This window comes from Corythoichthys intestinalis, chromosome 22 (assembly GCF_030265065.1).
Source record: "Corythoichthys intestinalis isolate RoL2023-P3 chromosome 22, ASM3026506v1, whole genome shotgun sequence".
NCBI classification, from domain to species: Eukaryota; Metazoa; Chordata; class Actinopteri; order Syngnathiformes; family Syngnathidae; genus Corythoichthys; species Corythoichthys intestinalis.
In genome coordinates this window covers 18,704,598-18,719,424 of record NC_080416.1, presented here as the reverse complement: position 1 = coordinate 18,719,424, position 14,827 = coordinate 18,704,598, and the positions used below count along the sequence as shown (strand labels likewise).

The 14,827-nt window shown below is 38.4% G+C and overlaps 1 protein-coding gene across 5 annotated transcripts in view; it reads left to right on the top strand.

Moving 5' to 3' along the window:
- LOC130910242 (growth factor receptor-bound protein 10-like) overlaps positions 1-14,827 on the top strand; it is a 104,734-nt gene that overhangs the window by 77,071 nt on the left and 12,836 nt on the right. For all 5 annotated transcript variants that reach the window (XM_057827351.1, XM_057827350.1, XM_057827352.1 and 2 more), the window contains 7 exons: positions 1,278-1,388; positions 2,797-2,895; positions 2,977-3,054; positions 6,051-6,167; positions 6,253-6,319; positions 7,184-7,271; positions 8,907-9,000. In XM_057827351.1, the coding sequence (XP_057683334.1) occupies positions 1,278-1,388; positions 2,797-2,895; positions 2,977-3,054; positions 6,051-6,167; positions 6,253-6,319; positions 7,184-7,271; positions 8,907-9,000 (654 nt within the window). The remainder of the gene's footprint in view (positions 1-1,277; positions 1,389-2,796; positions 2,896-2,976; positions 3,055-6,050; positions 6,168-6,252; positions 6,320-7,183; positions 7,272-8,906; positions 9,001-14,827) is intronic.

Below are 14,827 nucleotides of genomic sequence, written 5' to 3'. Positions count from 1 at the left end.
AGGTAATTATTATATAAAATTGCCCCATTCATGCACTTTGAAACGTTTTGAAAAAAATGCATGGAAAAAATTAGCTTTACTTTAGCTTGAAATATTTGCGTGAAATGAACGATAACTGCCTGTGTTTTGCTAGACTGTTTTATGTTCATGTCTCTAGAAATTCATGGATGTACGCAATTATCTACAAGAATTTTCAACTTAAAAAGCTCTTCGTTTTGGTATAGCTGCCATGTTGTATCCATACACAGTAGCGTAAGTTTACATTCAAATGATCAGGTCATTTTTGGCCAACTGTCCGTTTTTTGGCCAAAAAGTTGTAATTTAGATATTTCTGCATTCATACAAAAAAAAATATTTTACGTGTTTTATTGTATGTAACATTTCAATGTAAAAACGACAAGAGCCAGATAGCCGGTAAGCCGTGCCTCTGTACTGAGGCAATAGTAACATTGGTATTCAACTTAAATAAGCTGTGACTGTATATAAAATGCAAATTTTGCTTTTGTTGAGTAAAATTAAGATGATTCTGCATGCTCTCCTCAAGTACTAAGTTTCTGATGTGAAAACGGAGTGATTTATTAGCTGTTGAAAACTTGCACTCAATAAAAAAAAAAAAAAAAATTAAAAGTTGTTATTTTGGGCAAAAACTTATATAAACTTATATTAAATATTTCTATTTACCCTGAAAATATAGGACATTTCTACATATCTATATTTGGTGATTTTTGTGCATCTAGCGTAAAATTTGAGAATTTTATAGCCATTTTGTTTTCTTATTTTATTAGGGAACGACTTTGAATCTTTTGATGTCGCTGCTCATGGAGACTCATATGCCGAAGTGAGGTGCCTGTTTTGGTTTTTGGTCGCTACCGGCTTTGGTTTTGAAAATATTTGAATTTTCAATATTTGAAATTAGCCCCCCTACGGATTGCCCTGTGTCCTGTCAACTGATAGTGAAGTTTATGCATCAGTGCTGAGAGATGGCGGACGAGACACTGTTACGCCAAAAAAAAAAAAAAACGACTAGAGAAAAAACCTGACACACGTCGTAAAGTCAAAATCACGTAAGTCGGATACGTCGTAACACGGGGACTACCTGTAATCTGTTAACTAGTCTTTAACACTCAAAATAAGATTTTTTAAGGGCAACAAAACTGATTCCAGGCTGTCCATTTGCCATTACAACAAACATTCATGAGGATACAAGAGTTAGAAAAAATATATACATATTATTTGTTTATTATTTGAGATAGTAACATTTGCTCTTGACTGAACAGGAGCCCCGACACCTGCAGCTATTGTCTGATCTGGAAGACAGCAACATCTTCACTATTATCACCGGCAGAAAACTACACAACGCTCCCACAGACTACCAGTTCTCAATCAAGGTAACGCACACACACATCAGCATTTCTATTCACTGTTAACTAATGCTTAGTAATGCGGGTGCAGCTGGTGCTGCCAAACGCATGAAACTTGATCACGCCCTTAAATGAGTGACTGGCACTCGTGAAATTGTTTAAAACCCCTTTGTAACAGATGCACCTGTGTCGCCTTTGCAAGTATTGTGTGTTAGTGCGCGCGGGTCAAAGGACACAGGGGTTAAAACCACCCAGCAGGGGTTTGAACACACTGTGTCCCCCACTCCAGGAGTTATCTGTGGTGGGTCACCTGCTGATCTGGGATAAGCCCAGTGGGATAAGCCAGGATGGTACATAGAATCTGCCTAACCAACCCCCCTTCCCAGCCCCTCAGCTCACTTACACACACACACAAACACACATACAATCATGCTAGGCGACTGTCATGTCAGATGCTGTCAGCAGGGGTGACAGTGCAGAATTGGGTTAGGGATTTTACTTGACGGGTGGTGGCTGTATTGTTGCCATGGTTACGTGAATTAATTCATCGCGAGGGGCTGGCAGGTCCTCGTCGCTGCCGGGGGAAAAAAAGGACAAAAGCCTGCACGGCGACGCTCGTCTGCTACAAGAGTGTAACGCCGCATTGTGTGCTTACAATAAATGAAGGAGGGTGTAACCAAATCTCCTTCACTCCCCAAGTGAACTCTATGAGGTGACAACTACCGCCTGAGAAAGTTGCAGGTTTTTTTTTATTTTAATTTTTATTTTTTATTGCAATCAACCTTTAAGAGGTGAAGAATGCAAAGCCAAGGCTGGGTAAAAAACAAAATGCACTTTTTATGACAATTCAACAATGATGTGCAGTATACCCGCAGATGCTTGCAGGAAATTCATTTGTTTAGTATGTGAATGTATGTGTGGGTGTACTTGGTAGGGGTGTGCGTGTGTCTGTGTGTGTTTGGATGTACAGTATGTACTTACAGTCATACACAATGTGTATATGTATACAGTACATAAATGTATGTTTATGTATTGTATATTTATACATGTATTTATATGTGTATGTGGTGGCTCTGGTTCATGTCAGTAGAGCAATCCCAGCTCTTACTGTCCGCGGTCAAGAATGCCACTGGCTAAGGCGTTCGGTCCACTTTCAAAAAAAGAACTGCAATCATTTTACATAATTATTTACATATTTTTCTTCTTCTTTTTTCATATATATTTTTTTCAACTTGGTTAGCAGCGCTATGCAAAAAGAAATACTTAAAATTCACGCATTTTTTGTCAGCATTTTTTCTTCCGAGTGAATAATGCATGAATGTTAATCTCATAATTAATGCATAAGCACGATGTGGGTGTTTCTCTGTCCTAAATTAAGCCCGTAGCACTGCGCCGCTGTGTTAAAGTCAAGCCTTGTGCCGTTTGTTGCTTACAGCCCAGTAAAGCAAGAAGTGACTGTAAGGAGCTGAAGATGTTATGTGCTGAAGATGAGCAGAGCAGGACCTGTTGGATGACTGCCTTCAGACTTCTTAAGGTAATTTTGTAAATTTCATTTTCTAAACCCGCTGTTCTTCCACCTGCGCACATTTATGCCGGTCCCCTCTTGTCATAACAGTATGGCCTTGTCCTGTATAAGAGCTACAGCGTCCCACAACAGAGGAAGACAAATCTCTCGCATTTCTCCACGCCTGTGGTAAGGATCTAATAACCCCCGCTTCACTCGCGCCAGTCCACACTGAGCTATTGATTAGCTGATGTATTGAGAGAGCCATTCAAGTAGGCATGTGCGGGTATGATATTCTGATGGTATGATAACCTTAAGCCAAAATATCACGGTTTCACAGTCTCACAGTATTGCAGTTACAGCACTAAAATGTGTTACTTTGAGATACCTAGGTTTAAAAATCTGTCTTTTTTCCATTGAACAGGATTTTATTTTTCAAACAATATTAGCAAACTGGAACATAAGTATAATGTTTAGTTAAAATAAATGTCAAAAAATATATTTAGGTGAGCCTAAACCCATAGCCACAGCTCAACATATGATAATAAATAATTTAATAATTTTTCATAAAAAGCACGTCTGTATTAGAGTTGAAACGAATACTCGAGTAACTCGAGTTTAAATATTGATCCGAATAATTTTATTCGCCTCGAGGAATCGTTTACTCTTACCATTAGCGTTCGGGTTTTGCCCGGACTACTTTTAATGCGGGACAACGCGCTGAGAAAGAAGAAGAAATAATACCTGACTGCAGCAGACAGCCGCTACAAACTATGCCAATGTTGCTACAAACTATGCGTGATGCTACGGTGCTAGCGTCTGATGCGTCTCATAGATATCATATGTATATGGAACTAGATGCGAAATGACAGACTCGACGGAATTAGCACATGTATATAGAACCAGATGCCGGCATTAGTAAACAGCCACCATCTTACAGCAGTAGACTTCTCAGCGCTAATAAATAAGATTAAAGTTACTGTACCTTTGTAACGTAACGTTACCCCTGCGGAGGGCTAGGTTTTTGTTAATAATGACTACTGTCGATGCGTGGCCAACGTGTCTTACATACAGGCTTTATTTATTCTGTAAAAACACAGCACTGTAAAGTGATGAGGGTGTAAAATAAAAACTTAATAAAGCTAACTGTGAATTTTAGCTCAGTAGTCATCGCTGGATAAAACACCAAGTAGCACTGGTGCCTAATGTGCTCCAATACAGCAGGTAAAAACTTAAAATCCTATCAGGATTTACAATTTAGACTAACTTAAAACTTAACTAGAACTTAAAAATAGCTTATATTAAAGACACAAATGGAAATTAATTAAAACACGTGGGAAAAACTTTTAAGTGATGTGTGTTATCAAGCGTAATGACATTTTTAGGTAAGATTTTTTTTTTTTTTAAATATAAGATCTAGAAGTTTTTTGAGTGAAAGCCGTGAATTTGTTCCTGTTTTTTTTCTAGTCACATCTTAGATGCAATTGTTGGCTGTTTTTAACAATGTACATCGAAAATAACCACATTAATTGTCTAAAAATGGTTCAATATTAGGTGAAATGTTGTTTTGTAATGTATATTTGTTATTGCTCTTAACCTTAAAAAAATGTTTTATCCGACTACTCGATTAATCGATAGAATTTCCAGTCGAATACTCAATTACTAAAATATTCGTTAGCTGCAGCCCTAGTGTGTATGACTCGTATCATGTTTACATTATACATACACACACTCTATCTCAACAGTTGCCAGAGGGAAAACAGCACCACTTTTTACCACAGTTAGACACACTAAATATGCTGGAGTTAACTCTCGTAGCTGGTGGGAAATGTTTATAACAGTGTTTACCAACCTTAAATTTTGTATAAATGCAAAATCATATTATAGGTTTTGCCTCCTCGGCAGCCACCGCCCTCAAACATGTTTTGCGTGTCGGTTCGCCCTCTTTCTCTAAACTGCGGCTGTCTGTAACTTTTCTGGAACTGAAGTATTCCCATACCAGCCATTTAGTTTTCTTTGATGGGGTGAAAAAGTTCAGGAGTTTCACTTCCTCCAGCCAACGTGTAGCACAGCTGACTCACTGACACCGAGCAACAACCGGTAGGCGTGAGTTGAGCCTTGCAGCTGCAAGTGAGGGATTTCTCCATTCATTTGTCGGACATAAAAAATAGCTAATACCTTAGGGACGGTATGACGGAAAATTTTTGCGGTTTTGACACTTTGACGTTTTAATACCACGATATACCTTGATAATCGGCACAAGGCTTCATTCAAGTAAATTCACGTTTCTCGATCTAGCTTCTAAGCTAACACACGACTGATTGGACTAATCATTAGTATGTCTGCCTCCCACATTTCAAAACATGTTATGAAGATATTAGTCCATTGTTGTGAATAGTTTTGTTGTATATTATGCTACTGCTAGTAGAAGTTTGTCATCGGTTATAACGGTAGCGTAAGCTTCAAGGTGGTTGATGAGTCACTGAACTGTCCAAGCAGGGATGCTTATTTACTGCTTCAGTAACAGATTTTCAGTTGGAAAGAAACTCAATTGTAAAACCAGGATCCCAATCCCTGATTAATGACATAATGTTTTATGCACTTTAGTGTTTTCCACCTTTATAAATGATTTAAGCTAATCGTGAGTTGGCAAGGTGAGAGATTCAACTGAAAAGTGTGGCAGCAGCTTGCCAAATTGTGAGCCGCTTATCATGATTTACTGTTTATGAATGAACTATATAGAATTTAGAACATCATTATGACTGTAACCTCTTCTGAAGCTTTTCTGTAAAGGGACCCTCACAGGAAAATGGGACCACATTTTCTGCCATGTTGAATTAAATTAGATTTATTGACTTATTTTACTTGGACACTGAGATGCTGGACAGTTTTCTCTCGCTAATGTATGTGGCAGGAAGTTTGTGTCTTTTCAAATTGAAGTAGTTGTCGTTGATTAAAATGATTCCAGCACCAAAGCCAGTAAGCCAAGGGGGACGTGTGTGATTTGGGAGTGGACTGAAGTGGGTCTCTGTGCAGACAGGATTTGTCATGCCCCAGTGAGTGTGTCTGGCTTGTTAGACCTCTGACCTTTGTTCTTTTCCACACCCCCACCTTCCATCGTCTTCTGCCGACCCTCACCACCACCACCTCCCCTCCCACCCTACCGCTTCTACTTCCCCCAACAGCGGAGCGTGTCAGAGAACTCCCTGGTGGCGATGGACTTTTCGGGACGGACTGGCCGTGTCATCGACAACCCCGTAGAGGCACAGAGCGCTGCCCTGGAGGAGGGACAGACATGGAGGGTAAGATGGAGGAGTGGAAAGGCAATGAGCCTCTGGTTTGTTATGTTGGATGCCAGTAAGCTCACATTCTGTTCGTTTCATTTAGAAACGGAGTCAGCGTATGAATGTCCTGGGCAGCCCGTCGCCCTTGCACCCATCTTCTCTTAGCACAGGTACACGCCACTGCCACAATATGCAAGTTTTATGTTGCTCACGCTAAGGGGCAAAACACGGGAAGCTGATCATCTCTGATTGGCTATGAATTTAGAAGGCATTTTAAAGCCAACAACTTCCCATACTACTGCTATTTTATTTATGTCCCGGAAATCATGCCGAGAGGTATCATAAAGTATGTGCTGTTCGCACACTGCTAAAATGATACGCTCCTCCATGTTGACATAGACGAGGAAAAAACTGAGGTTTATTCAGTCATGGATTTCACTTTGAAAACACAGAAAATGTACAAAATAATGCCATCCGAACAATATATCATGACATCAGTGAGAACAAAAGCTACATTTGGACTCATTTCCGTATTGTTTTTAGTTTTGCGCGTATAAATATTCATCAGAATAGCTGCCATTGACGCCGCTGCCTGGATAGGACGTCCATTGCCGTCAGTGGCAGCCAGTAAGTTAAAAACCGTTTGCCGGTTATCTCCTTAAATAAAGAGCTTAAATAAACGTGGAAAGTTTTACGGGTTGTGGTAAAAAATTCAAATCAAAATTAATGTTGACAAAAGCTTTTTTGGCCAGTGTCCTCGCAGGGGATTTGTCAATTAATAAATCAGTTGCTGATTGGTTGTAGTGCCAGGCGACAGAAATGGAACCATTTACTATTTTCTCATATTGCATCGCTGGTCTGCGTTTGCACGTGTATGAGCGCGAAACATCACGTGCACGAATGTCGCGTGTCGCATCGCCGCAGGAGGGTTGCTGATTTTCGCCTCGGTGTGCTCTTTCCATAGAAAATGCATTGAACGCGAACGACGTCGCCTAGTGTGCCCCTAATGTGTCTGTTTGCATGTGTTTTTCTAGTCATCCACAGGACGCAGGTTTGGTTTCACGGTCGCATCATGAGAGAAGAAGCCCACAAAATGATCATACAACAAGGCCAAGTAGACGGGTAAGACCACGTTGTTGTGAATTGGCAATTTTGTCGCTCTGTTATTCACAACATTATGTACACCGGCACAATTGAATGACGACCCAAATCGCAAATGTTCTATTTACCGTAATTTTCAGACTATAAGGTGCACCTGATTATAAGCCGCCACCCACCAAATTTGACATGAAAATGGCATTTGTTCATAGATATGACTGGACTAGAAGCCGCAGCTTTCCTCGCTGTATTATGTGATATGTACACCAAAAGATATTAACCAGTAAAACTTTATTTGACAGTGGCATCATAAGACTGTTTAAGACCAAATGAACCATCATGAAGCTTTGCAACCAATTGGTTCAAAGCTTCATTGAACTTTGCAACCAATTGGTTCAAAGCTTCATTGCTTCAAGAACCAATTGAATTGAATTGCTTCAAGAAGCTTTACTGCTCCCTTGGTGGAGACTGTCAACCTCTGCTGCCACCTGCTGTCAACACTATTGTAATCCAACATGCCCCCTAGCATGCATTGCAGTGCTACAGATGTAAATAACAATCAAAATTCATGATCTGTACTATTATTTCTTCAGTTACTGTTCCAGCTTTTTCATTAATTGCTGGTTATGGTATTCGGTAACACTTTATTTGACAGTGGCACCATAAAACTGTTATAAGACCTTCATAATTATGACATGACACTGCCATGAGTATTAATGAATGCTTATGACAGATGTCATTTTGTGACATCCGGCAAATTATCTCACTTTTGAATGGATGTAAAAGATCCGAGCTGGACATAAATGGAGTTGCTGACATAATTTGCCATATAATGATATCTGTCATAAGCATTCATTAATGCCTATGATAATGTCACGTCATAATTATAACTGTCTTACGGCAGCGGCTCCGTCGTCAAATAAAGTGTTACCTATTAACCCCCAAAAAAATCAACAAATAACCCGCACTGGACTATGAGCCGAAAATTACGGTCGTTATCTTTATCTCCATCTGGAGACAAAAAAGATATTGCTATCTTCAATGTCTTCTCTCCTCCGCCTCTGGAGGTTGTTGCTGATGTCATTAAGATTTGTTTAGTGTTTCCTTGCAGCTTTACATTTTTCTATTGTCAGCTGCTATTCCTTTACCTGGTTGACATTTTGATGACTGTTACTTCAGGGCATCTGAAATGGTCATATTGGCTTGGCCAATGTTTTTGCTAGGGCTATGATTGATATTCTGCCTTTTCTCAGCTTGCCCAACACCTTCCAAACTAAACAAACCCATAGACGGCTCTCTGGCCTTCATCTTGGTTACACCTCTAATTGTAAATGCAGAAAATGAGCATGTTTATTATTTGAATAATTCATGTATTAGTAATAGGGGGAAAAAACACCTGTCATTCACATGTTCTATGAAAAATGGGTGGCCTAAAAAAAAGGTGCTAGGTTCTAAGTTCTGTATTAGATCCAGATGTAAGTGCCTGAAAATAAAAATAAAAAGTATGTTATATTCAGTTTAGGTTTTACAACGTGTCAAGATTGCTTCAGGGCTAATCATCCACAGATAATTGTTCAGTCAGCACACAGTCAACACATGTGGCTGCTTGCAATTTCAACCTCCATAACTTCTTCCCCTTCCCTCTTTTTTTCCCGTCAGGTTATTCCTGTTGCGGGACAGTCAAAGTAACCCTAAGGCCTTTGTGCTCACCATGTGCCACCACCAGAAGATCAAGCACTTCCAAATTCTACCGGTCAGTGCATAACAGAAAGTGAATTGCATACAGTGGTAAGAAAAAATATCTGAACTTTTTGGAATTTCTCACATTTCTGCACCATCAAATATGATCCGATCTTTGTCAAAATCACACAGATAAAAATACAGTGTCTGCTTTAACTAAAACCACCCAAACATTTATAGGTTTTCATATTTTAATGACGACAGTCTGCAAAAAATGACAGAAGGGGGAAAAATACGTAAGTGAACCCTCTACCTAAGGAGACTTTTTTTGGAGCTATCGAAACCAATTTTTACCAAACATTTTAAGTCAGGTTTGTGCCCAATCACTGATGAGTGGTTTAAAGCTGCCCTGCCAACTATAAAACACACACCTGGTAAGAATTGTCTGAGGTGCATCATGCCTCGGTCAAAAGAGCTATCTGAAGACCTTTGATCAACGATAGTTGATTTGTATAAAGCTGGTAAAGGATACAAAACCATCTCTAAAAGTCTGGATGTTCATCAATTGACAGTCAGAGAAGTTGTCTACAAATGGAGAGAGTTTGGCACTGTTGCTTCTCTCCCATGGAGTGGACGTCCACCAAAGATAATGCCAAGAGTTCAGCGCAAAATACTTGGAGAGGTAAAAAAGAACCCTAGAGTGTCTGCTAAAGACTTGCAGAAATCACTGGCACAGTCCAAAGCTATGGCCAAGAATGGTGTTCATGGGAGGAATCCACGGAGGAATCCACAGAGGAAGCCACTGCTGTCTAAAAAAAAAAAACATTGTTGGGCGTTTAATGTTCGCTAAAAGGCACTTGGACACTCCACAGAAGTTTTGGCAAAATATTTTGCGGACTGATGGAACCGAAGTTGAATTGTTTGGTAGTAAAACACAACGTCATGTGTGGAGAAAACATGGAACAGCTCACCAACATCAACACCTCATCCCCACCGTGAAGCATGGTTGGGGGATCATCATTATTTGGGGCTGTTTTGATGCCTCAGGGCCTGGACAACTTGCAGTCATTAATAAAAGAATGAATTCAAACATTTATCAGGATTTTTTGCAACAAAACTCGTGGCCGTCTGTCAGACAGTTGAAGCTTAAAAGAGGATGGATGCTGCAATAAGACAATGTTTCAAAACACAGAAGTAAATTAACTTCAGAAGACCAAAATACACTTTCTGGAGTGGCCAAGTCAAAGTCCAGGCTTGAACCCCATTCAGATGCTGTGGCATGACCTCAAGACAGTGATTCATGCCAGACATCCCAGGAATCTGACTAAACAACAGCAGTTTTTTTTTTTTAGAAAAGTATGGGCTAAGATTAGTCCTGATCGATGTGCCAAACTGATCTACGGCTACAGGACGCGTCTGGTTGAAGTTGTTGCTGCTAAAGGCGGGGCCACAAAATATTAAATGTGATGGTTCACTTACTTATTTTTCCCCCTTCTGTCATTATTTGCATACTATCCTCGTTAAAATATGAAAACCTATAAATGTTTGGGTGGTTTTAGTTAAAGCGGACACTGTTTTTTTTATCTGTGTGATTTTGACAGAGATCTAATCACATTTGATGGTGATTTTATGCAGGGATGTGAGAAATTCCAAAAGCTTCAGATACTTTTTCATACCACTGTACATTTCAAGTTTGTTCTCACTACAGCGCTGGTTAGTACATTCAGAAGTGAAGCAAGTCGTGGCTGGTCACTATCATCAGTGAAAGAAACATAATTTGTGTTTGAATTGGCAAGCAGGTTTCATTTTTTTGTAAATGCTCCTAAATGGACATAGCAGTGTTGCGTAATGTGGAAAAAGCTCAAGCCGGCCAAAAAGCCAGCCAATGGTCCGCCTTTAGCTTTGATTACAGCAAGCATTTCCTTTTGGCATCATCTGGCTAATCTTATGCAATCACACAACATTCATTTCCATCCAGAGCTGCATTCATTTTTCTATGAAAGATAAGAGCGTCGGACCACTGGGTACAAATCTTCTCTGACATAGCCCAAAAATTCCTATGGGATTAAAGTCTGGACTGGACGCTCTTCTTATACACTGCCCGTGATTCTGGAACATTGTCCATCTGGACTCATTAGATCACATGATCTTTTTTCCATTGCTCCAGAGCACAATGTTACGCTGCCTAGCAAATTGAAGTAGGAGTTTGCACCAATTATAGTGGTTTTCTTGAGGCTACACAGCTATTTTTGAACTTTATACTGAGCCTTTTGATATTTTCTTGTCAAAAATTTGATTTTGTGATTATCATAACCATTTTTGATGATCTCGTATCTTTTCTCTTGCGCTATAGTGAGCAATGTGGCATCCATCCATTGACTGGTTACCAAATATGGTTCCATACACAAGCACATTCCTCTTCCTTCATGAGTTTAGCTATGTGTTGGACCGTTCTCAACACAATCACATTATTTTTTTCAGCTTCTCTCCTCAGTTATTTTCTTTGCTAGACATTGGCCAATACAGTGTAGTTGATATGAACTCATTCACTGCCATTGAAAAGGGATGTAACGATTCATTGATTTGGATCTGTACTTAGATCGAAAGCTTGTAGGGGATTGAAGTCTGTCAGATTTTATAATGACGGCAAATCGACAAAGAATTGATATAGTATCTTATCATAGACTTCACTATCAGTTGACGGGACACAGGGCTCAGGGCCTATTTTCAAAAACTCAAAATTCAAATATTTTCTAAACCAAAGCTGCTACCAACCTAAAACCAAAGCAGTCATCTTCCTTAGGCATATTCGAGTCTCCATGAGCAGCGACAAAAAAAAAAATTCAAAGTCGTTCCCTAATAAAATCCCGATTAAATATATATATTTTTAAAACATAAAATGGCTATGAAATTCTCAAACTTTACGCTAGATGCACAAAAATCACCAAATGCACATATAATCACCTATATTTTTAGGATAAATAGCAATATTTTACATATAGTTTTTGCCCAAAATAGAAACTTATTATTATTTTTTTTTTATGTATTGCATGTTTTCAACAGCTAATACAACTTAATTTAAACTTAATACCTGAGGAAAGAATGCAGAATAATCTTAATTTTACTCAACAAAAGCAAAATTTGCATTATTCTATATACAATCACAACTTATTTAGGTTGAATTCCACTATTGTGTAGCGATACAAAATCCAACATAGCAGCCGTCACAAAACTAAGAGCTTTTTAAGTTGAAAATTCTTGTAAATAAATGCTTAAATCTCTAAAGATATGAACGTAAAACAGTCTAGATTCTTGGTTAAAAGCAAAAAACGGGCAGTTACCGTTCATTTTATGTAAATATTTCAAGCAAAAGGTACGGTATTGCGTAATCCAACATGGCGACCGTCACAAAACAGCTTTTTAAGTTGAAAATTCTTGTAAATGAATGCTTAAATCGCAGAATTTCTATAGATATAAACGCAAAACAGTCTAGATTCTTGATTAAAAGCAAAAAACGGGCAGTTATCGTTCATTTTACGTAAATGTTTCAAGCAAAAGTTAAAACTTATTATATCCATTGATTTTTAAAAAATAAATAAATAAATAAATAATCATGTTTCAAAGTGCATGCTTGGTGCTATTTAATATAATAATTACCCTGAATCCTCGACCAAATCACTCTTGAGACAGTCCTGCCTTCTTGTATGCAGTAAAACCTTTGTCCTGTTTCCACCTAAATCCGGCATTACAACACAGTGTGTGTTAGTTTATCACAGTGAAAGCATTGAAAGCCAACTCAATGTTCTGCCTGGGTTGGCCCCCTACGGGAAGATGTGTGCGCAATGTCTGTGGGAGCTGTCTTGTCAACTGATGGTGGAGTCTATGATCTTATTGTCATGAAATTGGTGGTTTGGGATGCATTGATCTGTTAAGCAACAATCCAAGCAAATCAATCAGAATCCAAAATTTCGTGTTATGTCATCTTTTACATAAAAAAAAAAAAAAAAGCTTTTCATTTTAATGTCTGAAATGTTCCAGCAACATAATCGAAAAAAAAATGTTAAAATTGCTTTGTATTTTTGATAACTTTATGTCAGACGTGTCAAAATGGTGTGGCGGGCCGCATCTGGCCCCCGGGCTTTGAGTTCATCAGTGCTAGAAATGAAACGTACTTGTGAGTAAAGCTGCAGCTATTGATTATTTAGGTAAACGATTAATCTATCATTTAGTTACTTCGAACAATCGAGTAATCTGATTAGGAACATTTAATGCGATGCAGAATAAATTTAGGAGATGTAAAACAAAGGCTTGCTAAGCTTGCCCTTTCAAAAGAGCATTAAAGGCGAATACAAAATAAAATTCCTGAGTGTTTTTTTCAAACTATGGAGAATCGCACTTTCGTTTCACAAAAGCAATAAATGGATTTAAAAATAAAATTTAAATACCTAAGCTTAGCCTCAAACGGTATAAAAAAGTTCATAAATAAGGATCGAAGTACAACAAAAGACCAATTGGCTGACTTGCATTGCAAACGTCCGCTATCTTAAATGCTATAAAATGTTAACTTTTTTATTACAATGGTCTTAACTAATCGTTCAAACTCATATTCCCACAAAAACTGCTAAACTCAATTGCGAATGCATAAACAATCATACTAGCTCAAACAAAAACTGACAACCTTATGTTGGTCTTAACAGGGAGCAGCTGGTTCCAGCCAGTGTTGTTAATCTTACTGAAAAAAAGTAATTAATATTGGTTACAAATTACTTCTCCCAAAAAGTAATTGCTTAGTAACTCAATTACCTGAATGTAGGAGTAATTAGTTACTTGGCAAAGTAATTGGTGATAATTACTTTTTTTTTTTTTTTCCCCCTCAAAAAAAAAAAAATAAATAAATAAATAAACAAATAAAATAAAATAAAAATAAAAAAACATTGGCCACACTATGTGAAGTTTTTTGTGAAGGTTTTTGGTACAATTGGCCCGACCCCAATTCTTTACCCTAATTTACCCTTTACCCTGAATCAACTGTTAAAAGTTGTTAAAATTGCTCCCATTATTGCATTAGTTCCCTTCTCTCTACTTTCGACATATGAACGTTTTAAAACTGTTTCATCATTTAAAGATAGATTCAAGTCAAGATTTTGCCGATTTAGAAGTATTTTAGATAAAAAGTTACTTAGGTTCGCTAGGAAGGTTCTCTACAACAGAGCCGTCCTAAAAAGTGTACTGCTTTAAGATGGCGGCTGTCTACTAACGCATTTAGTGCCATGTCTGTCATTTAGCATCTAGTTATATCTATATACAGTACATGTGATATCTACCATGTCTACCATATCTACCATAACATGCGGGCGTCGTTTGGAGGCTATCGGCTACAACATGTATTATTGGAGCTACCTAGCATCGCGTTTGCTCGGCGTCACAACTTTATTGCCTCCTCCCCACTCCTGCTCTGCTCTGTCGTCTCGGTGAGCCCGTCTCCCTCAGACTTTTCGACCAATATAGTAACGCATAGTAACGCATGCCTTTCCGTCCTCAGTAACGGTAACGGCGTTGCCAAGATGAGAAAAGTAATTAATTAGATTACCCACTACTGAAAAAAATAACGCCGTTAGTAACGCCGTTATATTGTAACGCCATTATTAACAACACTGGTTCCAGCCATGTAAGATGAATTATGTCATATTCACTGTTTCCACTAGAGGGCAATGTATCCACCCAAATCAATAAAACTAATTGCAAAGACGTTCAGAAGAAACCATTACAATGCCACTCTAATTAAACGAAGCTGCAAAATTTACTTTTTTCTAATGGAATTACTTGAGTTAATCGATTAATCGTTGGAGCACACTCGTGACTGTTAAATATGTGCATAACATGGTATTAAATCAATCGAC